Source organism: Grampus griseus, assembly GCF_964374135.1.
Source record: "Grampus griseus genome assembly, chromosome: 12".
Taxonomy (NCBI): Eukaryota; Metazoa; Chordata; class Mammalia; order Artiodactyla; family Delphinidae; genus Grampus; species Grampus griseus.
The window spans coordinates 15,759,926-15,785,312 of record NC_139006.1 but is presented as its reverse complement, the minus strand read 5'-3'; the positions used below and the strand labels follow the sequence as shown (position 1 = coordinate 15,785,312).

The 25,387-nt window shown below is 36.4% G+C and overlaps 1 protein-coding gene across 3 annotated transcripts in view; it reads right to left on the bottom strand.

The window, feature by feature from the left end:
- Positions 1 to 25,387, bottom strand: part of NAA25 (N-alpha-acetyltransferase 25, NatB auxiliary subunit) — a 72,637-nt gene that overhangs the window by 34,807 nt on the left and 12,443 nt on the right. For all 3 annotated transcript variants that reach the window (XM_082667596.1, XM_082667595.1, XM_082667594.1), the window contains 9 exons: positions 22,210 to 22,328; positions 17,739 to 17,813; positions 16,497 to 16,604; positions 16,058 to 16,136; positions 12,142 to 12,253; positions 11,031 to 11,120; positions 9,808 to 9,977; positions 7,532 to 7,644; positions 525 to 732 (listed from right to left, as the gene is read on the bottom strand). In XM_082667596.1, the coding sequence (XP_082523722.1) occupies positions 525 to 732; positions 7,532 to 7,644; positions 9,808 to 9,977; positions 11,031 to 11,120; positions 12,142 to 12,253; positions 16,058 to 16,136; positions 16,497 to 16,604; positions 17,739 to 17,813; positions 22,210 to 22,328 (1,074 nt within the window). The remainder of the gene's footprint in view (positions 1 to 524; positions 733 to 7,531; positions 7,645 to 9,807; positions 9,978 to 11,030; positions 11,121 to 12,141; positions 12,254 to 16,057; positions 16,137 to 16,496; positions 16,605 to 17,738; positions 17,814 to 22,209; positions 22,329 to 25,387) is intronic.

The following is a 25,387-nucleotide window of genomic DNA, read 5'->3' as shown; positions in this document are numbered from 1 at the left end:
AACAGAATCCAAGAGCCATGTACAACTAATGTAATATTATGCTCATTACTTCACCTAATTTTTTAGAATACAGTTAGAGAAATACTAATATCATCTAGTCAGATAATTTATATTTTATCACACATATCTAAGCAATCTGAAGATCATCTACTTCTAAACTAAATATTTATCTCACAATTTACAATTCTTTTGGGTCATTTACACAGTCTGTATATTTAGAATATTAAGGCCTATAAGCAGAAAATATGACAATTATCATAAACTCTGCAATTCATCTGAGCCCCACTGTGATAGAGAGTTGGCTGGCCAGATCAGGAAGAATATGGATAGCTGGGAGCCAATTATAATTTTTAAAACTCCAAGCTTAAGAAAGGCTTTGCATTTTATTACCTGGATAGTGTTCCCACTTGACAAAATATTTTCCTTGCCAAAAGCATTACAACAGCATGCTATGAGAGATAAAAAACTAACTTCTAAATCTTAGCAGATCAGGGAACTACTGCACATTTTGAAAGGCTGCTCACCAAATTCTAGTCCATGCTGGTACCTTAACATCAATTCTCTGACCACACTCAATTTCTGATTTTTATCCATCATGTGGTACAAGCCAAGTAACCTCGTCAGCTGCACCACACACAAATGTTGCTGCAGAGCTCTGATGTCAGCAGGCAGTGCCAGCTTATCCTCTGTTGGTGTTGACAAAGGAACAACTCCAAGTAACTGATTAATAAACTGCAAAGTTGAAAGAAAAAAAAAGAAGTACAGGTCTCAAAACAGAACTAGTCTTTAGTAGGCCACAATTAACAGATACTGAAATGGTCTAGAAAATGGTATCAAGAAAAAATACAAATTAAAACCCCTTTAAAAAAAAAAAAAAAAAAAACCCCTTTAGTATACCATTTTCTATCTAACAAAATTGCCAAAACAAAAACACTTCTAACAGCACACAGTGCTGGTAAAACTCCAGTGAAACTGGCACACCCATTCATTGCTGGCCAAAAGTATTATGTTAATACCATGTAGTATATGCACTAAAAGATTAAAAGAACTGTGAAAATGTTTCCTAAATTACAATAGATTGACATAATATGTAACGTAGCAATGAAAAAGTTTAATTAGGAAGACTGTAAAAAGAACAATTACCCCAAAACAAACCTATTATATTGATATACTACAAATAAATTCTTAAAGGAAACATTATACATTGAAAGGAATGGTTGTCCTGTCAATAGCCTTAAATAGTTTTTTTGATTAAAGCTTTAATTTTGAGATAATTATAGATTTGCATGCAATTGTAAGAAATAACACAGTTCCTGTGTACCCTTCACCCAGTTTTTCCTAATGGTAACTTTTTTTTTTTTCCTGTGGCCGTACCGCACGGCATGCGGGATCTTAGTTCCCTGACCAGGTATTGAACCCATGCCCCCTGCAGTGGAAGCGTGAAGCCCTAACCACTGGACTGCCAGGAAATTCCACCCCAATGGTAACATCTTGAAATAAAATGTTTTTAATTCTCTAAATTCGGTATAAATTTTTAAGAACACCAGTTCCACAACCAGTACAGTTGCAATATTGGCAGAAGTGAGAAGGGACCCCTGCATCACATACAGAGTGTCTGTTTAAACTTCCCACATGGTCGTATACTATACTCTTCAGCTGTTAGGATGTGAGAAAATGCTTGGGCAGCACGAGTCTGGAGTTCTAAAAGGTGTTTATGGACAGGAAGTGCAGCCAAGGGGTCACAGGCATCACCCTTGTGTCTTCCCCATATTTTGTGATCCAAAACTAATAAATTATTTTTAAAGCAAAAAAACCCAGTTCCATTTACACATGTATTAAACACAGGCTATTTTCACTCCCTTCCAAGATCCTATTAGGATGACAGTAAAGAACAAAAAAGGAATCAACCCCAAAGGATCAAGAACATGTGAAGAGATGACAGCAAATAATAAACATTAACAAGATTTCAAAAGATAAAAAGCAGAAGGGCAGGTGGTAAGTAATAACCAATGTACAGGGCCAAGAAAGCTGAAATCCAACAGTATGAATGGGGAGACCATCAATAAGCAGCAAGCCTCTTCCAGCCACAGAACCTTGGAAGACTCAGAAATTAAGGGCAAGAGGTACGTCTGAAAGCTAAAGTGCTGGTGGGACTGAAACAGAAGAATTTGCTAAATTCTAAGAAATTAGACCCCTCCCCAAGCTCACTGACTGACTTCCTAAACCCAGCAGAATCCACGGGTTTTCTTTACCCCCAGGAGATACTGAACCAGAGACACTGTAGACTCAAGGGGAGAATGGAACAGATCTATCACCTCATGTTTCAGAATACACTAAGAGGAGTTTTAAACTTTTATGGTTCTGTCAGATTGATTGGGGTGAACTGAATAAAAAAATATTAACTCCAAGAAAGAAAGTTAAGAAAGGTAATCTCCACATATACAAAGTGGCTTAGCTGTGAATATTTAGTCATTAAAATATAAATACTGCATAATTACTAAACTATACTGGGGGAAAAGTAGGTAAGGGGAGAAGTGGGATGTTATGAACAAAATTATTGCCTTCCACAGTAAGATACCAATAGATGAAGACTATAACTGTAAAAATAAACAAATAGCTAAATAAGCCTATAATTTAGAAATATGGAGTTAAATAACAGAAGAAGCAGTTAAGGGTTGAAAGTGATTTGCCTGTACGGAGCCAGAATCAGGGCTGAAGAAGGCAAAGAGCTGCAATTGTTTTTCAATATAAGCCTTGTAGCACTATTTGACTTTTTCAATTTTATACATGTAATTTTTGGAAACAAAAATTAAATTAAAATAAAAATCCTACTCAACATGCAGTTTCACATCTGTAATGACTTTACTTCAATTTTCTACAATTGTATGAATTTTAATTTTAATTATTATGATCAGATAATCACATTTGTAACAAAGAAACTGTGGCACTAGTGTTCATGTTTTTGATTAAGTACCTATATAATTTCTATTGCCAGCTCTTCCATTCTTGTAAGCCATTTTATATACTAGTTATGTTTATTATTAAGGCCTTCTTTATTGAATGCTAAAGAATCTTCCAAACAGGTTTTGTCATGAAACAATACGTTCATTTGCTATTCTAGTCTGTACAGTTTCACTGCTACACAAAAAGCTTCTTTAAAAACTGGAATTATTTTATTGTTAGCTTAAAACCCCAAGGCAAAGGAAACAAAATACAAAAACGCCTCTATGGGTGAGCCTCTTCAGGATCACTGGACTCAACGGCCTCCTCTTAGGGGCCAGTCCCATTTTAGAATGCGTCTCCTAATTCATTGGGACAACAGTTCTCAGTCTGAACCTTACTTGGACAGTTTGCAATCCTCTGACAAACATACTGCTGAGTGGCAGGATTTTTAGCTATTGAAGTCATCCTACATTTAAAAAGTTGTGGCAGCAAAATTACCCCTCTCAATTAAAAATTTACACAGGACTACAAAACTCACTGCAACAGCTTTAAACCCTTTGTCTCACTGAACAATGACCACCTCATCACTGCTAGTATTTCACTATTTCTAGAGGGTTCCTCCCAGTAGATTATTAGTATATGCAGTCACAGAGGTGATCTAAGATTTTCAAACATGCCAATAAAGTAGAGCTTCTGGTACTAAAATTTATGCTAGCAAACCTATATGAATCTCAGCTAAATGCGATATAAGCATTCCTCTAATGCTTTCCCATTATTTGATGCTTTAACTTACAAGACAGTAAGCACTATAAAACATGATCAATCATTCCTTACCTTAGCACTTAGCACATAATATGTGCGACAAACACTTAGTGAATGAATCTTTCCCACGTGGTTTTATTTTCTGCTTAAATCCCTCCAGTAACATGAAACTCACACACTGTGTTTTTTAGAGAATTGTGACTATAAAAAATATCTTTCTCTCACTGAGCCAAATTCTTAATTCCCTGCAACAACTTCTTGCTGGCCCTGTTCTCTTCCCTCTTTTACAGGACAGCTTTTCAAATTATGAGAAATAAAGTACTCTGTCATCACCATACCAAACCTATCTCTTCCACTCAACCATTTCTCTCTCATAGGCTTTCAAGTCTTTCTATAACCCAGAACCCTCTTTTCTGGATATGTTACAATTTATCTAGAAAACTTCTAAAGCTTAGCCTGTGCCCTATAAGCACAGCAACCCAAGAACAACTTTTTCTAAACCAAAGTGAACAATGGTAGTCATTTCAGAACCCAGTAGAGACCACTGGCTCCTTAACAGTTGGGGAATGCACTGCTCCATCTGCCCTAGATGTGTAACCTCAAGACTGCCAAAGTATCAAGTGCTGGTGAGCTAAGGATATGGTCACGAAACAAATACTGTAGTCATTGCCACTGTGTTCCCATTGAGTTTCACTCATTCCATATGGGGATGATAGAGTCTTTCTGGAAAAACAGGTTGTGGTAGCCCTGTGATAGCAAGACTTCCAACATTCACTAATTAGAGTTTTTTATGAGTAAAGCTGACCAAAGTCACAGACTCTCTTGATACATATCAGTATTTCTTTACATGATGTTGATATACATATAATTGATTTACATTGATTCTATCACATCAAAAACTCCCAATAGATGACAATTAACTACAACATGGTACCCAGGCTTAGATCCCAGAAAAGAAAAAGGACATTAATGGAAGAGCTACAGAAATATAAAGTCTAGAGGCCAGTTAACAGTAATGTACCAAAGTTAGTTTCTTAGTTTTGACAAATATACCACTGTAATTTAAGATGTTAATGTTGGGGAAAGCTGGGCGAAGGGTAGAGTATAACCTTCTTTACTATCTTTACAACTTTCCTGTAAATGTAAAGTTATTCCAAAATTAAAGGGGTTTTTTTCTTTAATTTTATTGAAGTATAGTTGAGTTACAATATTGTATTAGTTGCAGGTATACAGAAAAGTGATCTGGCTATGTATTTTTTTCAGATTCTTTTCCATTATAGGTTATTACAAGATATTGAATATAGTTCCCTGTGCTATACAGTAAATTCTTTTTATATATTTTGCTATAGTAGCCTGTATCTGTTAATCCCATACTCCTAATTTATCCCTTCCCCTTTGGCAACCGTAAGTTTGTTTTCTACATCTGTGAGTCTGTTTCTATTTTGTAAATAAGTTCATTTGTATTATTTTTTAGATTCCACATATAAGTGATATCATATATTTGTCTTTCTCTGTCTGACTTACTTCATTTAGTATGATAATCTCTAGGTCCAACCATGGTGCTGCAAATGGCAATATTTCATTATTTTTTTATGGCTGAGTAATATTTCACTGTGTATATATATACCACATCTTCTTTATACACTCATATGTTGATGAACACTTAGGTTGCTTCCATGTCTTCACTACTGTAAACAGTGCTGCTATGAACACTGAGGTGTGTGTATCTTTTCGAATTAGAGTTTTCATCTTTTCTGGATATATGCCCAGGAGTGGGATTGCTGGATCATATGGTAGTTCTATTTTCAATTATTTAAGGAACTTCCTACTGTTTTCCGTAGTGGCTGTACCAATTTACATTCCTACCAACAGTGTAGGAGGGTTCTCTCCACACCCTCTCCAGCATTTATTATTTGCAGACTTTTTGATGAAGGCCATTCTGACTGGTATGAGGTGATACCTCATTGTAGTTTTGATTTGCATTTCTCTAATAATTAGTGATGTTGCACATCTTTTCATGTGCCTGCTGGCCATCTGTATGTCTTCTTTGGAGAAATGTCTATTTAGGTCTTCAAGTTTATTTTTTTTAAATCCCTTAGATTTAAGAGTCTCAGACTGCTTCAGCAAGAATGAATCATGACTTGACATAATCAGCAATTAACTGCTACAGTTTTGAGCAAATAAGAGACAAGATATTAAAAGGAAAGTCCACTGGACTTCATCAAACTTTAAAACTTTGCTCTGAGAATTCCCTGGCGGTCCAGTGGTTAGGACTCAGTGCTTTCACTGCCGGGGCCTGGGTTAGATCCCTGGACGGGGAACTAAGATACCGCAAGTTGCATGGCATGGCAAAAAACAAACAAACAAACAAAAAAAAACTTTGCTCTGTAAATGATCTTGTTAAGAGGATGAAAAGACAAGCTACAGACTGGGAGAAACTATTTGAAACCACATATCTGACAAAGGACTTGTATCTAGAATATCTAAAGAACTCTCAAAACTCAACAGTAAAAAAACAAATCAACTAGAAAATGAGCAAAAGACACTTCACTGAGGAGAAAATACAGATGGCAAATTAGCACAGGAAAAAATGTTCAACAGCATTAACCATTAGGGAAATGTACATTAAAACCATAATGAAACATCACTACACACTTACTAGAATGGCTAAAATAAAAAATAGTGACAACACCTAATGTTGATGAGGATGCAGAGAAACCAGATGACTCATACATTGCTAACGGGAATTTAAAAGATATAGTCACTGTGGAAAAGTCTGGCCATTTCTTTAAAAAACTAAATGTGCAGCTACCATAAGACCCCACAACTGAACTACTGGGCATTTTTCTCAGAGAAATGAAGACTTAGGTTCCCATAAAAAAACCTGCATACAAATGTTCACAGCAGCTGTATTTGTAATAGCCAAAAACTGGACACACCCACATGTTCTTCAACAAGTTAAAGGAATCATGGTACATCCATACCATGGAATATTATTCAGCAATAAAAAGGAATGGACATGGTACATGTAACAACATGATGAATCTCCAGGGAATTACGCTGAGTAAAGAAAGTCAATCTCTAAAGGTTATAAATAATATGATTCCATTATATAACATTCTTAAAATGACAAAATTATAGAAATAGAAAATATCAGTAGTTGCTGAGGGAGAGGGATGGGGAAAGGAGATACAGGGAGGTGGCTGTAGGTAAAAAAATGTAGGGAGCACATGGAGGGACCCTGGTGGTGAAACTACTATGCATCTTGTCTAGGTGGTGGTCACATGAATCCATACACTATATACGGCACTAAATATACACACACAAACACACCACACATATACACACAAATGAATGCATGTAAAACTGATGAAATCTGAATAAGGTCAGTGGATTTTATCAATGTCAGTTTCATAATTATGACACTATACTATAATTATGCTAGATCTTACCATTGGGACAAAGTGGGTGAAGGGTATACAGATCTCTCTGTATTATTTCTCTTACAACTGCATGTATATCTACAATTATCTCAAAATTTATATATATATATATATATATATATATACACATACATACATACATACACACACACACACACACACACACACAACAGAAGAATCCAATTATCTACCAGGGGCTTATTCTCATTGCGGCTCAACTTTACAAGAAATCATGCCTTTAATCTGATAGCACCTAGACTACTTGGCTTGATAGCACAATATCTTGATATCTCATGTTCACCACTTTCACCCATTTTAGAAAGGAAACCCAAACACTTAACCTAGTTGCAATAAATACAGGTACCCAACAGAACTCTGCTTACTTTTGTACACTGTGTAGCAGGCAAGAGGTCAACAAACACCTTGAGGTCTGTGAAACAACAAGGTTTATCCCCAAACTTTTTAAAATACTGGAACATTAATTCTTCTGGATCACCTAAGAGAGAGGGGGGGGGGAAATATCACTAAATTATTCATGGACTGAAGCAATCTCTAATTTAAGTGAGAAGTCTGACTTGAAAAACATTTATTTCAATTAAATGAAAATTTTGCTTGAATGAGAATGAGGATGACAATGAGGGCCGGAAGATAGCTTGCCAGTTTAAAAATAAATACTAAAAAGGAGTTGAATCTTGCGAACTCAGTTTACCTGTTATTACACTGAGGAAATGTGAAGTTTTTCATTCAATTAAAGTTTAAATAGTTTAAAAGTTTTCATTAAAGTTTAAAGACAAGTTTATATGCAAACATTAAACAAACATGCTTTTCTCCACAACAGTTCCTGAACTACTTAACAAATATTAAATATATGTTAACTAAATGAAAAGTAGTGTTTGTTAACAGGCACACCAACAGAAGAGAAAATAAATGGGAAGAGCCACGGGCCAATAACTCCAAAGTCACTCACTATGGAAAATTTAAACCTGGATATGCAGAAAGCTACCAATTCATTTTATTTTTCCTCAAATTAAAAATAAAAATAATAAAAGTAAAATACTCTCAAATTGGACTAGATTTAGGAAGGAGAGATTTTTAACAAGGTCTCTGTAAGATTTTAGGTCTTGGTTCCTGCTCACACATTTCTGGGAACAGAGATTTCACGGCTTTAATCAGATTCTCACATGCCTCTGTGATCCAAAAGAGACTAAGAATCACTCACTGGTCTGGTAAAAAAAAAAAAAAGAAAAAAAATTTTTTTGTGTGTGGAGACAAATTTGTAAGATTCACCAATTTGTAAGATTCAGGCTGGTGAGAGAGAAGAGAAAGACAAGGGATGAATATAGGAAGTGTCAAAACAGATCCAAGTAGTTTTATATCCAGCTTTGGAAAGAAAGCAACTCTTTTTTTTTTTTTTGGCCACATCAGGCGGCTTGTGGGATCCTAGTTCCCCGACCAAGGATCGAACCCAGGTCCCCTGCAGTGGAAGCACGGTGTCCTAACCACTGGACCATCAGGGAAATCTGAAGAAAGCAATTCTTTGCAATATACTTTAACAATATTTTGCTGAAGGTCGCATAAGAATTTTCATTTGCAATTCTAAAACAAACACCAACTAAAGTAATTGAGGTAGACCCAAAGAAAGAAGTCAACATGGAATTCAAAATTGGTTATGAATAATCTACATAGGAAATGACAGAGAGATAGCCACAGTTAATTTTAGAATGAGCTGCAAGGAACATTAATTACATGATTAAAATGGACAAAGATGTTCTAGGATAGGTTTTAGGTATTGAGAAGTGCTCATCATCTCAGGACAACTGGTCCCTAAAGAAACCTTCTTAAAGTTATTCAACTTTTAATGAGAACTAAATTTTTATAATGATGAGTGGGAAAAAAAGTTTTCTTGGAGCTTTATCTTAAAAAAATGAAACTAAAAAATTTTTTAAAGTTTATTCGCCTAAACTTAAAAAATTTAGGGTATAATTAAAATTAAAGCTAATTCTTAGTATGAGCAAAGAATTACTGATTTTGGGGGGAGTGGTGCTTTTTCCCCACAAAACTGTGAATTAGTACAATATGACAACATTTACTTCTTATGTAGTATGCTCAAAAAGAACCATTTTACAAAAACCTCTAAGGGCTTCATCAAATTTCCTGAAGGCCTCTATTAATGCTTTACTATCCAAATCATACTTTTCTCCCATCTTGTCATTGTCCTAATAAATTTTCTCCTCAACTGTTAACTGCTCTTTAACTGCTCTAACTCTGCCAGATGTTATTTCGTCAATGGTTTTGTGAGTGCTTAGGGTAGATTTTCAAGAAACCTTTCATTCACTTCTTGAAATCCTGAAACTTTTATAAAACTGGCTATTTACTTTGAAATTGATTTTGACATTATTGCTGAGTCAGCAAAAGAACGCCTGACAAAGACTCTGATGGAATAGGGAGAGATGCTAAAGTTAAGCCGAGTTGCATGTGTGATTGAGGGCTAATTTTATAAGTGATCCATTCATTAGTTAATATTTTCAGGTTATGAAGACATTTGCTTCTCAAACACAACTTTATCACTGTAGGCTTCAGAGAATAGATACTGCACTTGGGTACTGAGGGCATCCCTGTATCTTCTCCAGGGTTCCCAAATATCATTACAGCTTCTTACCCAGTTTGTACTCATCATTAAAACCTTGACGCCGCAAACGTCTAATCAGCTCCAGTTTAGCCAGATGTGGTCCTCGGAGATGGCGAGAACTTTTAGATTCTTCTGTTATCCGATCTTCTATAAATCTCACAGCCTCTTCTGCAGAATAATGTACTTCTCCTTCTAAAGAGCTAGGTATAAACACATGAAAAAGGTATTTTGTGCCTCTATCAAGCCAAATTGATTTTAAGAAACAAATTAAAAATAACAGAAAGTACTGTGATAATTACAAAACAACACAAATTAGAATAAAAGAGAAATATGAGCATATTCTGACAGTTAACATGGCATATGATTCCTCTCAATTTTGTCATTTGATTATTGCAGAGTGACTAACCACCTCTACCTCTTTCTTAAAAAAAAGAATGAATAATTTTGCATATATAAAATATTACCTAATTAAAAACATAAGTAAATTTTATTGCTAGAAAAATGAGGCTGAGAAAAATTAGATGACTTACTTAATATTATAAAGTAAGCCTCAGTTCATATTTGGTATCATAAACCCTATTTTGTTATTCACTTTTTTAAAAGAGCTCATTATATTTATTGTGGTATTGTCTGTAATAGCCCCCAAAACAGGAAGCAGCAACAATACAAGTATCTATCAACAGCAGACAGATTAAATGAATTTGGTACATTTCTAAAATGGAGTCCTCTTAAGTCATTAAAAAGAATTAATCAGATCTGTATGCACCATATATGGAAAGATGCCCAAGATACACTTTAGGGGGTGAAATACGAAGTTGTAAACCATTACATCTAACATAATTGCATTCTTATGTTAAATAAGAATAATTATATTAGTATATGCATAATATAAATAAATCTGGAAGAAAAGACACCAAACTGTCTTTTCCAAATAAATCTGGAAGACACCAAACTGTTATCAAGAGTTATTTCTGTGTCAATTACATCTCAATAAAACTGGAAAAAGAAAAAAATCATCCTGGGATGATAGGAAAACTAGGAACTAACACTTTCCACACCATACATTTCTGTACTAATTTAAGATTTTTACAATGAACACATATTTATTTTAAAATTTAAAAATGGAAAAATGTCTTGCTTTGAAAGGGATACATTATTGAGACAGAAAAAGAGAATTCAATTAGGCTTACAATGAAATCATTTTGCTACACCATACTAAAAAGTGTTGTAATTCAGGAAAGAAGACAACTTACTGTTCACCTTCAGCAGGAGGAGTCCAGGCTTCTTCAATCAGTCGAAAGACAGAATCGAAATAAGTCAGATAGAACTGCCAGTCATCTGAGCTAAAATCAGATTGAATGGTGCACACAGGATTAAACCCAAGTTGTGACAAATCTGCCTGAGGAACCATGTTATTCAACTTATTTTCTAAGTTATATTTTAGTCTTTACTAGGAGAAGCCCAACCTTCCCTCTGGGTTTCTTCTACAGCCCTAAAAGGGCAACAACTCCAGAGGCATTTTCAAAGTCAAACATTTTCAAGAAACTACTCTTTCCTTCAATAAAATGACCAGGTGTAAAAAACTAACATTCTCAGGACTTCCCTGGTGGCCCAGTGGATGAGACTCCGCACTCCCAATGCAGGGGGCCCGGTTCAATCCCTAGTCGGGAAACTAGATCCCGCATGCATGCCGCAACTAAGAAGTCTACCTGCCACAACAAAGATCCCACGTGCCGCAAGTAAGACCCAGAGCAGCCAAAATAAATTAAAAAAAAAAAAAAAAAAAAACAGCTCATGCAGCCCTTAATAAAAAACTAATATTCTTAACAGAAAACTCCCCACATTAGTGCTTTCTAGGGGGGCTAAGGGGAGGGTCTCTCTTTTAGACCAATATTGAGTTTGACAAATTAATGACTTTTCAGCATTCATTCTGAATACTCAGCACCCTGGTGGCATAAGTTCCATTACACCTCTTTATCGAAAGATGAAGGCTCGGGCTTCCCTGGTGGCGCAGTGGTTGAGAGTCCGCCTGCCGATGCAGGGGACATGGGTTCGCACCCTGGTCCGGGAAGATCCCACATGCCGCGGAGCGGCTGGGCCCGTGGACCATGGCCGCTGAGCCTGCACGTCCGGAGCCTGTGCTCCGCAACGGGAGAGGCCACAACAGTGAGAGGCCCGCATACCGCGAAAAAAAAAAAAAAAGATGAAGGCTCATTAAAAACTTTAAAAAAAATATCCAGAACACACAACTAAAAGATTTCACTTTATGCCCAGAAATCTCAAAGGATATAGACCAAAAAAATCAATGGTGAGACCTGAAAGCCCCACTCCAGTCTCATAGTCCAAAAAGAAGCATCTACTTACTTTTTCAGTAAGAGGCGCCGAGAAAGGGCATTGCACTCTGGCCACCTGCTCAGCTTCTTGTACATAGCCATGCATTTATTTTCCCGACTCTGAATCTCACTTGTTAACTTCTCTACAATTAAAAGTTATAAAAGTTGGTAAGCTGGTTTCATTTCTGCTCAGAAACCAGAACAAAATCCATATACAAGAAGGAAACTGTCACATTTTCTTATTCACTCTCTTAGAAAATGGGACCACTATTAGATACAAACTACTATCTCACTAAAGATTACTTTCCTGAAAGGAAAAATCGTATATTTCTGATACTAAACTTTCTAATCCTTTTCTTCTACAAAATACAAGGATCCAGAATGTCTTGAGTTGAGGATCTAGTGTGTGGGATACACATAAAATCCCAACAGCATCTAAGGACTGGTATATTTAGACCTGATATATTTAGACCATAGACAGACCATCCATACATTTCCAAAACATTGAATAAGCTTGGACTGGAATGAGATGAGAAAGGGGAGATGTTATGAGGAAGATAAAAAAAGAAAAGAGATGAATCAAACTCTTCCAACAGTTGAGAACAAAAAAACTAGGACTATATTTCTGACCAAATTAGATATGCCCTGTCCTTTTAGAATGGTTTAGCAGATTAAGGATGCCAACAATTACATTATGAATTTTCTATAGAGAATCTAAACTGTAACTATCCATACAACTACAACCTAACTGAATAAAAACAAAGTTGACTTGTACCCACCTGCAAGGAGGCTGAAGTTAGAGAGTAACATTAAAAATAAAAACAAAAACAAAACTCTTCCTACATTTTATATAATTAAAGTACTTAACTCAGTTACTATTACAGTTTTGTGATAGCACAAAGTCTAGTAAAGGATATACATACTTGTAAAAAACAAAGTCTTTTTAATGGCTGGACCTAATGAGAGTTCTGAGGCTACTCATCTACAGTTAGTTACTCCCAATAACCATAAAGGCACGATTAAAAAACCAGGGTTGTCAAAACGATAACTGCATTCCCACGAATTTCTCCTAAGAAAATCAAAGATGTGTAAATATTTAGGAACCAAAATCTCCTAAGTGTCCAAAAATAAGGGAATAGTTAATGCTATCTATGAAGTTCATACAAATCAGTTTTCCAACAACAAAGGAGGAAGTATTTTCACAACAATGGAAAAGAGCTAACTTCTTTAACATGTAAAGTACTCTTGCAAATCAATAAGCAGATTAACCAAATTTTTAGAAATAGGAAAAGGATAAGAAAAAGCAGCTCAGAGAAAAAAAATATATTAATGGCTTTTAAACAAATGAAGAAATAATTATCCTCCCTCATAACTAAATAAAAACTGTAAGGTATGTTTTACCTATCTCATTGAAAAACATAAAAGGTTTGATATGGGACTTCCCTGGTGGGCCAGTGGCTGATTCCACGCTCCCAATGCAAGGGGCCCGGGTTTGAACCCTGGTCAGGAAACTAGATCCCACGTGACACAACTAAGAGTTCACATGCCACAACTAAAGATCCCGCATGCAGCAAGGAAGATCCAGCATATGGCAGCGAAGACACGGCCCAGCGAAATAAATAAATAAATATTTTTTTAAAAGTTTGATCTAAAATTTTGCAAAGAAACAGGACCTCTTACAATCTAATAGCAAATACAGCTGGTGGAAATGCACACTGTAGCCTCTTAGAGGGCAATTTGGTTTATAGCAAAGATGTTCCTTGCAAATAGCCTAAATACCCTTCAAAGATGAGCTATGTAGTAAACTGTCTACGTTTATGCTGTGGAACACTGGGCACCATTAAAGAGAGTGAGGTAGTGAGGTATATCTCTAAGACACACTGTTAAGGTAAAAAAAAAATGGGTCTAAGAGTATGCAGAGAAAAGGTCACAAACTCAAATGCCTTCATAGGACAGACACAACAAACATTTAAAAATTTTAAAGAAAAAAATATTTAATAAGAACATTGTGCAGAGTAAGATTACACTTAGGGTCAAGGTACAGTATATTCTCAATTGTGGTTTAAAAAAGTGGGGGGGCCCTTTCTGCCTCCGCTGCCACCATGGCACCCAGTAGAAAGTTTGTGGCAAAGGGGGGCAAAAAAAAAGAAGCAGGTCCTGGGGCTTCCCTGGTGGCGCAGTGGTTGAGAGTCCGCCTGCCGACGCAGGGGACACGGGCTCGTGCCCCGGTCCGGGAGGTTCCCACATGCCGCGGAGCGGCTGGGCCCATGAGCCATGGCCACTGAGCCTGCGTGTCCGGAGCCTGTGCTCTGCAACAGGAGAGACCACAAAAGTGAGAGGCCCGCATACCGCAAAAAAAAAATAATAAAATTAAATTAAAAAAAAAAAAAAAAAGAAGCAGATCCTGAAGTTTACTCTTGACTGTACCCATCAAGGTAGAATCATGGATGCTGCCAATTTTGAGCAGTTTTTTCAGGAGAGAATCAAAGTGAATGGAAAAGCTGAGAATCTTGGTGGAGGTGTTGTAACAAACGAAAGAAGCAAAAGCAAGATTACTGTAACTTCTGAGGTAGCTTTTTCCAAAAGGTATTTGAAATATCTCACCAAAAAATATTTGAAGAAGAATAACCTATGTGATTGGTTACACGTAGTTGCTAACAGCAAAGAAAGTTACGAACTGCATTACTTTCAGACTACTCAAGGTGCAGAAGAGGGGCTTCCCTGGTGGCGCAGTGGTTAAGAATCCGCCTGCCAATGCAGAGGACACGGGTTTGAGCCCTGGTCCGGGAAGATTCCACATACCACGGAGCAACTAAGCCGTGCACCACAACTACTGAGCCTGCACTCTAGAGCCCGCGAGCAACAACTACTGAAGCCCACGTGCCACCAACAACTGAAGCCTGCACGCCTAGAGCCCATGCTCCACAACAAGAGAAGCCACTGCAATGAGAAGCCCGCACACTGCAACGAAGAGGAGCCCCCACTCGCTGCAACTAGAGAAAGCCCGCATGCAGCAATGAGAACCCAAAGCAGCCAAAAATAAATAAATAAATAAATTTCTTTAAAAAAAAAAAAAAGATGAAGAAGAGGAGGAAGATGAGGATTAAAACTCAATTATCTGGGGACCTCCCTGGCGGTCCAGTAGTTAAGACTTCACCTTCCAATGCAGGGGGTGCAGGTTTGATCCCAGGTCAGGGAACTAAGATCCCACATGCATCATGGCCAAAAAAACCAAAACATAAAGCAGAAGCAATGTTGTAACAAATTCAATAAAGACTTTAAAAAAAAATGGTCCACATCAAAAAAAACAAAAAAAGAAACTCAATTATCTGGAATATTTTGTATGAGTTCTTAAATAAAACTTAGGACCCCAAAAACAAAAAAAAGGGAAGGGGGAGGGGAAAGATACTACTTTAGAAGGATATACAGAACAGGTAACTGGAGAAGGATGTAGAGGGCAGAGGGTTGGAGATCTGGGGTAAAATCATACTCCCTGAATTTTCTGAATCCATTAATTATTTTCATTCATTCATTCATTCACTCATTCAGCTATGCCAGGTCTTAGATGCGGCACATGGGATCTTCATTGCCATGTGTGGGATCTTCCTTGTAGCATGCGGAATCTTTAGCTGCGGCATGCGGGATCTTAATTGTGGCATGCAGGATCTAATTCTCTGACCAGGGATCGAACCCAGGCCCCCTGCATCGTAAACGCGAAGTCTTAACCACTGGACCACCAGGGAAGTCCCCATGAATTATTTTCAACTAAAAATTATTTTTAAAAAATAAATAGAGAAAAACCTGAAAGAATCTAAAATGATCGCAAGTGATTTTTTAAAGTCTTTATATCTTTGTTTCTGTATGTGGAAGAAATTTTCCACAATAAAATGTCATGTTTAAATAGGAAAACAAAACAAAAAAAACTTTAAGAAAACTCTAAAAATTACCTCCTAATTTTCCTCTGATGACATCCAAGGCTTCCTGGTACTTTCCCAAACGTTCTAGGATCATATAATAAAGTTCAACCTTACAAAAAAAACAAACAAGAAGTGCAACCATTGAAACTTTTCAATAATAAAAAGATAAGTCATTTGTATGTTTTTAAAAAGCTATCTAACAGAAAAGAACACTATATCTTCAAATAAGATGAAATTAACAGTGACAATCAGACCATAGTATCTCTCCTATCTATATCTCGGCAGAGTACTTTCTGGAAACATGCTAGAACCTCACTCATTATACCTAGGCTGGGGAGTTCCAAAGCTTCACATTTACACAAAAGGCAAGAGTGAGGACCCAGTCCTCTAAATGGAATAAAGCAACAGTTCATAATATTGTAACAACATCAAAAACATGCAAATACAAAGTGGGGCTTAAATTACTCACTTCAGCCTCTGCTTCTATCTTGTCCTCTTTTACCATTTTTTCTACCATTCTCTCAGCAAGGGGCAGAAACATCGTTTTTGAGAGGTTTTCATCCTGCGCTGATATAGACTAAAGGAGAAAAGAAAAATGTTTGCACTATTTATATTATTACCATGCAGACCATTATTGTGACTCTGGCACATAATTATCAACTCACTATGTCAAATATCAGACCTAATTTGAACTTGAGAGTGGTTTGCTTTATAGGAGATTTCTTTACTAAAGATTCTTATCGTATGCATTCTTGAAATACATAGTTTCCACAATATGACCTAACTTTTAAATATTAGACCATTCATACATTTTTTTCTAGAAATATGTTAAGAGGGGATACGTTTATACTATTTAGTATATATAAAGGGTACCAGGTATTTGAAGAGTCAAAAACCTTTGAGACGTCTTCTTGAGACCTTCACATATTAGAAGGAAAATGCCAATTCCTTCTATTTATAGTATGGCTTACTATTAGCTACAGTTACCTTAGCATGATATTAATCATTTTAACATTGCCGAAGATTCTGCTCAGAGCTCATTTACCCCCTGAAAACAACCTTTCAGGGTAGCTATTATGCTTATTTTATAGTTAAACTAAGGTTAAAAGATTCTCCAACAGCTCAAGAGACATGGTGAAGCCAATGTTTGAAAGCAGACCTGTCTGAACCCAGAGCCTCTCTGTTCTTAACCTACATTTTAACTCCAGAGCCTCTCTGTTCTTAACTGCTACATTTTAACTCCTTTCTCCCCATCCTCTCATACACAGTGTCTTATCTTGGTACTTATAGCTGCTCTGGGAGATGAGCATCTCCATTCTGCAAAAGAGCAGACTGAGGCTCAGAAAGCAGAAGTGATGAAACAAGGTCACCCAGTTCAATGATCCGTTCAACAACCAACAATAGTGCCTTAAAGACAAACCTCAAGTTAAAATATCAAACATTTCGAGGCTCATACTTGATCAAGTAACCCAGTAATGGATCTAAGATTCAGAGGAAATACACTCTGTGCTACACACAAATAAACCAATACATCAACTCAAAAAGAATACTAAAACTCCTCAACTCAAAAAAATCAACTGACAATATGTCACATCCCTATTTGACACATGCTGCAACACATTACCCAAGATGTTCAGAGGACACATTAAGGACAATTACTATATACAAAAATAAAAACAAATCTCAATCCCATTCTGAATGCCATACTCACTTGCATTATTAAGCTCATCACAGACCAAAAGTAGTAAGGGTTTTTGGGGACAATCTTATATAGAGCCATGCCAGCCTGAAAGACAGAGAGCCATAAATACTTAACTTAGAAAACATCATACAGAGGGTAATTAATGACCTAGACATGTGGCAAGACGTTTCCTAGGAAAATAGCAACATGTTTACATATGCTGGTTACTGTAAGTGCCTAGTAACTTGATGGATGTTGTCTACAGCATAACAACAGAGGTAATCCCAAAGGTGAATTTTTACAATATCAAGAATGATATTTCATCTTTTGAATCAGATTTTCTTAAACTGAAGACCCAGTGTTCCTAGAGAATACTGCAATCCAATATAGTTCTGGTAGACTACCAAGCAAAAACAAAAGTTGGGTTATGAATGTATATCAATAAACTTTACTGAAGCCATTGCACTAATCAATTATAGTAAAACAAAGAAATCCAGACAGTATATTTAAACTTCAAAATCAGACAAAATTACTCTGACATAATTCAAAAAATAATTCTTAGGTTAGGAAAATATTCAGGTTCTTTCAATATACCATTAATTAGAACTGAACCCTCTCATTGTGAAATGTATAATATGCAAATACTTAGAAGTAGGAACATGGCACAAAGGAGCAAAGTAGACCTATTCACGTAAAACTGAGAATCTGTCCATAATTGCCAACTAGTAATCAATGCTAAGAACTCTGTCAGCTAATTATCACAGTTACTATTTTATTTTTTAATCTTTTGCCTATCTTCAATCCACTTGAAAAAAATGCATGGAGCCCCTATTAAGTGGAAGAAAATGTCTATTCCTGCCAAGGATACAAAGATTGAGTCCCGATCCCCAAGGCACTTAAAAGCAAGGGAAAGAGATAAGACAAATATTCAAACGACTAAAATATTCTTGGCAATAAAAATAAACATCCTATACAGGGAATTCCCTGGCGGTCCAGTGGTTAGGACTCGGCACTTCCACCGCCAGGGCCAGATTCGATCCCTGGTCAGGGAACTAATAATATCTCACAAGCAAAGCGGCACGGGCAAAAAAAAAAAAGAAAACAAAAACACCCTATACAAAAACACCACACTAGGGTGTTTCCAAGGAAGGCAAGGTTAGTATGTTTGTTTATTCCTTTCTTTTTCTTTTTTTAAGGAAAAGTAGGGAAGAGCATTCTCCAAAGTAGCAGTCTTTCAGATGGACCTTGAAGGTGAAACAGAATGTCTATAGGCAAAGATGGGGGGGTAAGAATACATATACAAATAATACAATTATTTAGGGTGAATGGATAAGTGAATGAATCAATTCGAAGTAGGAGCAAAATGAGTAATTAAACAAAAACATTAAAGAAAGAAAAGATATATGTTGACAAGAACAAGTAGGACATCTAGCTGAAACAAAAAATTAAGAGCAGGAGAAGGGAAAAGGGCTAAAAGGTAGACAGAGGTACCTTTGTTATAAGGCATTCCAAAAGGAGTCTATACAGAGTAAGCGAGTGATATGTATAAATCTATACTCTTCTAGGAAGAGTATTTTAGCAGTACTGTGAAGAAAGAAAATAGGGAAAAATAAGAGGTGAGAACTAAACCAGGATGAGGTAGATCAAATAGAAAAAGAGACCTCAGGGAATTCCCTGGCAGTCCAGTGATTAGGACTCCGAGCTCCCACTGATGAGGGCATCGGTTTGATCCCTGATCCAGGAACTAAGATCCAGAAAGCCCCGTGGCCAAAAAAAAAGAGAGAGAAAGAGAGAGAGAGACCTCAAAGACACTGTGGAGGTAGAATCAAGATGATCTGGAGACAAAATGGACATAGAAGATGAGAAGGAGAGTCTAGAATGGCTTGAGGTCCCTGCTCTTAACACCAAACTGGAGAAATGAAATGGAAAGTGTTAGAAAACCAATTTTATTTGATAACTTGGGGAAAGAAAACATTTTTATAATGACACACAGAAATAAAAAGGAATAGAATGTTAAATTAACATGAACTTTTAACATAAAAGAGAAATTTCATGCCCACACCCTACTATCTTATAGGTGATAGCATTCTGCTGCTACAGAAAACTTTTGACCAGAGAGAAATTTGAAAAACATGGCTGCAAACTGGTGACTCAGAGAATAGGAATGTCACTTACAGAAAAAGGAAAGTCTAGTCACCATATGAATGACTAGCAACTCTTTATTCAAGGTGGTTTTAAATTTACCTGCCAGAGATGATCTGTGGGGCAGAAGTCCTTAAATCTTCTGATTCCCTGGCTTCCCTCCCTCTTACCTCCACCAGTTTATGCAAATCACTCATTTATTTAACAAACGTTTATCATGAAGTGAGGATTCAGCAGTGAACAAAACAAAAGCCCTTATGAAACATAACATGTAATTTATAAAATACCTATTACCCCAGACTGACATTCCCCTTTCAAAATAAGCATACATATAAGCTAAGAACTGTAACTACCTTAAGCAGCAACAAAGGCAGAATAAAAATCAGACGTTCCATTCTAAGACATTTAACACTAGAGGACTCCATTCTTCCAACATATTAGACTAAAATAATGCAAAAGCAGGCTATGGTTAAAACATATTAAGAAACCATAACTACTAAGCCACATCAAAGCTATGTCTCCAAAAAGCAAGATGCAAAATTGTATATATCTCTGGCAACATGTAAAGTTAAACCATACAAAAATATAATCTGTTCAAGTGGTAGATTATTTTTTTCCCTTTTTCAAAATTTACCTTAATATTGCTATTGCATGAACTTGTACTTTTTGTAATTTTATAAGTGTGTGTATAATATATATTTCAAAAATGTATTTCGTGGGATCATAAAATTAACACATGCTTAAAAAAAAAAAAAAAGAAAGAACAGAAATTAAGATGGAAAGTATCCACAGCCCTATATCCTGGCAACATTTCAGTACATATACTTAATAAGGAAGGGTGGAGGGGAAGGGAGTGAGAGAAGGCCATTTTACAACCTGCTCTTCTCACTTAACATATATTGGGAATATCTTTCTACGTCAACAAATAAAGACACACAGTACCATTTGGGGGGGGGGCGGGGTGTTGCATTATTTTCTACCACATAGGTGAACTATAATTTCTTTCACTATGTCTGTATTAATGTACATTTAATATACTTTACTTAAAACATATTCCTAGGGGCTTCCCTGGTGGCTCAGTGGTTAAGAATCCGCCTGCCAATGCAGGGGACATGGGTTCGAGCCCTGGTCCAGGAAGATCCCACATGCCACGGAGCAACTAAGCCTGTGCACCACAACTACTGAAGCCTGCGTGCCTAGAGCCCATGCTCCACAACAAGAGAAGGCACCTCAGTGAGAAGCCCGTGCACCGCAACGGAGACCCAACGCAGCTAAAAATAAATAAAATAAATTTTTTAAGAAAAACAAAAAAATATATTCCTAGAAGTAAAAATGATACTAAGGATTTATATGTATATATGGTTAGTGCTGCCAATTTAAAAAATATATACTCATTTTACAATAAAAGAAAAATTATAATCTGTGAATATTTTTCCTGAGAACATATCAATACTCCAATGATAAATAAAATAATGATAAAATTTCTTCAAAGAATTATATTTGGGCCAAAAAATCTCTTCCAATTTAAAAACTTACATAAGCAAATACAAAAACTGATTTGAAAGAGAAAGGGTTTATCTTAATATAGTATCTTCCACCCTCCCTGGTCTACCTATCTATTGTTATAGTTTGATATTTCAAGTAAACAAGACAAAATAAAAATCCAAGTAGGAAAGCTGCCTTCCAAACACATTATACCCACAAACAAAGCATTTCTTTAAAAATTCTAGCTTGACTTCATAACCCTTTATGAGCTTAAGAGTGCAAATTTCATTTCTCTGGGATGCCAGCTTTATGCACCTATTAGTCCAAATGTATCCAAATAAGGCTCCTTCACATGTGTACAAGGAACACCTAAAACGTGCTAACTGGCAGATAACCTGCATCCAGAAAAAAAAAAAAAACAAGCATCCCAAGCAATAGGGATTTTCCGCCATGGATTTAAAAATCTTAGCAGGCTATATAAACAGTTAAATTTAAAAAATAGATATAAACTTTTACAGTTAATCTTTCTATAGTCTGTTCATTTTCTGCTCTAGGATTTCTGCCCATTTTCTGAAAATATAACAGCAATCTGATGCAGTGAGACAATCTGAAGCCAACTTACCAGAACCAAACAAAACATACCATCAGGCCACAAAGGAACAATCACATTTCCCAAAGAAAACATTTAAAGAACTTGAATAATTGTTCATCTTTAAAACACACACAAAAAATAACTGGCTGATCTCCACACGCAAATACATAGATTCACTTCTACACATATATGCAAACACACACATGCAGACACACATACCACTGCAGTTAAACCACATTAATAGAAAATCCTGCAGCCCAGGAGGTTTGGGCATCAAGTTACCTGTTGCATTTTCTTGTATTCGCCCACTCTGGCATAGGCCATGAAGAGGTGAGAGTGATATTCCTCACTATTGGGAACTTTCTTCACAGCTGCCTCATAAAGTTTTGTGACTAACTCCGCTAAAACAAAGAGAAAGAGAATTTTCTTTAATTACTGAAGTATAACAAATCTTAACAGCATTTAATTTTTTTCCTATTTGGAGGAAATAGATGTCTCCTATCATTAAGGAAGAAGAAAGTATTTGCTGCCTCATCTGCTCATTACTCTTACCTTGCTTAGGTGTTTTCCGATGAAGCATGGAATAGGTCAGGCCTCCCCATGACGTTTACAATGTACAAGACCCTCCAGGATCTATCTAGCCTTTCTGTCTTCTTCCAAACTCTTCCCTCCTGCACTTTATGCTCTAGCTACATCAAACTACTTGTAGTTCCACTAGATTCCCTGTACTGTATCAGACCTGCATGACTTTAACACTGTTCCCTCTGCTTGGATTCCCTTTTCCTCTCTATTCTACTGAGTGAACATCATCCAAGACCCAGTTCAAATGTAATCCTTCCCTGAACACGATCTCTGCTCCTCCATCCCAGTTTGTACACTGCTTCCTTCTGCCATCTTTAAATCTTTTAAATAACACTCTTATACAATTTATTAATATATAATGCAACATACTATCTATTGATCTATGTTTCCTCATAGACTATGAGTAACATGAAAGCAAAGAATACCTTTCATCTTTGACTCTGATACAATATTTGTCATAGAAAAACATTCAACCAATACTTGTAGGACAGATAATTTTTTTTTTGAAATGCTGGGAGAGAATTCATAACCCTAAATCAACATAATCCCTAAATAATCAGATATAATACCTCAACTCTTAAGTTTTATCTTTCATAAGAATGAAACACAAAATTGAACTATAAAATAACATTTTCTGCCTGCTAGGTTGGCAAAAAATTTATTTTATTTTTTTCAGTTTTACTGAGAAACAATTGACAAAAGCTGTATATTTTTAGGAGTACAACATGATGGCTTGATGGCAAAATTTTTTAAGTCTAAGAATACCAATGACGGGACTTCCCTGGCGGCGCAGTTGTTAAGACTCCAAGCTCCCAATGCAGGGGGCCCGGGTTCAATCCCCAGTCAGGGAACTAGATCGCACAGGCATGCTGCAACTAAGAGCTCACATACCACAACTAAGGATCCCACGTGCCGCAACTAAGGAGCCAGTGAGCTGCAACTATGGAGCCCGCCTGCTGCAACTAAGACCCAGAGCAAATAAATAAATATCACATTGATTAAAAAAAAAAAGAATACCAATGACAAGCATGTGGAACTCTGATACACTGCTAGTGGGAAGGTAAATTTTGAAGATAAGTTGACACCATGTTTATCTTTAAGCTGAACCTACCCTATGACCTAGCACCTCCACTCTAGATTCTAGTGTAGTCAACCAGTGAAGTATTCTGTGGCAGTAAACATGAATTAACTACAACCACTTGGATATTAGATGAAAAGTGCAAGTCACAGAAAACGTACAGCATGAATCTATTTATGTTAAGTCCAAAATAAGTGAAACTAATAATGTATTACTTAGAAAAACAAATGTGATAAAGATTTAAAGACAAGCAAGAGAATAAAAATATTCAAGATAGCAAATCCCTCTTAGGAAGTTAAAGGGGAAATGAGATTGATGAAGGACACACAGGAAGTCTTCTTAGTACAGACATACCTCATTTTATTGTACTTCCCTTTACTGTGCTTTGCAGATATTGTGTTTTACAGATTGAAGGTTTGTGGCTACCTAGCAACTAAGCAAGTCATTAGCACCATTTTTCCAACAGCATTTGCTCACTTTGTGTCTCTGTGTTACATTTTGGTAATTCTCACGATATTTCAAACTTTTTCGTTATTATCGTATTTGTTATGGTGATCTATGACCAGTGATCTTTGAAGTTACTACTGTAATTGTTTGGGGGCACCACAAATCACAACCATATAAGACCCTGAACTTAATCAACAAATATGTGTGTGTTCTGTGCTCCACTATCTGGCCGTTCCCATCTATCTCCCTCTCCTCAGGCCTCCCTATTTTTTGAGACACAACACTGAAATTAGGCCAATTAATAACCCTACAATGGCCTCAAGTGAAAGGAAGAGTGCCACATGTCTGGCACTTTAAATCAAAAGCTAGAAATGATTAAGTGTAGTGAGGAAGGCATGTCGAAAGCCAAGACAGGTTGAAAGCTAGGCCTCTTGTGCCAATTATCCAAGTTGTAAATTCAAAGGAAAAGTTCTTGAAGGAAATTAAAAGTACTACTCCAGGGAATTCCCTAGAGGTCCAGTGGTTAGGACTCCGACCTTCCACTGCAGGGAACACAGGTTCAACATCTGTTCAGGGAACTAGATCTCACAAGCCGTGAGGCACGGCCAAAAAAAAAAAGTACTACTCCAGTGAACACATAAATGATAAAAAAGTGAAACGCAGAAAGTTTTAGTGGTCTGGATAGAAGATCAAACTAGCCACAATATTCCCTTAAGCCAAAGCCTGACCCAGAGCAAGACCCTGACTCTCTTTAATTCTATGAAGGCTGAGAGAACCGGGAAACCAAAGAATTCATATGACTCACTTTACTGCAATATTTGCTTTAATGTGAAACCAAACCCACGATACCTCCAAGGTATGCCTGTACTGATAATGCTGTATTTCTTAAATTGGGTGGTAGGTTTATGAATGTTCATTTATTCCACATCAAATGTTCTAGTGCTACATAAAACATATTCTTCTATAATATGTATTACTAAAGATATGTATTTCATAATAAAATATTTAAGAAATCAACAATGAAAAACTTTATTTATAGATGAAACTAGGCAGACTACCTAGGATATGCTTAGAAATAATCTGGCAGGCAGAGGGGTATACATAAAATTGATCATGTCTCAATAACTGCTGAAGGTGAGAAATGGACACAAAGGGATTTATTATGCTATTCTCTGTTTCTATGTTTGAAGTTTTCCATATTAAAAAGTGGAAAAAAAAGCAACTCTTTCATTTAGCAAATCAAAATGTCATAAATGAAATTCAAGTCCTCATTCCAATCCAAGGATCCTAATACATGTAAAATATCCACTCTGCGTACAGCCTTTGCAAGCCATGGTTAATGCATTTTTTACC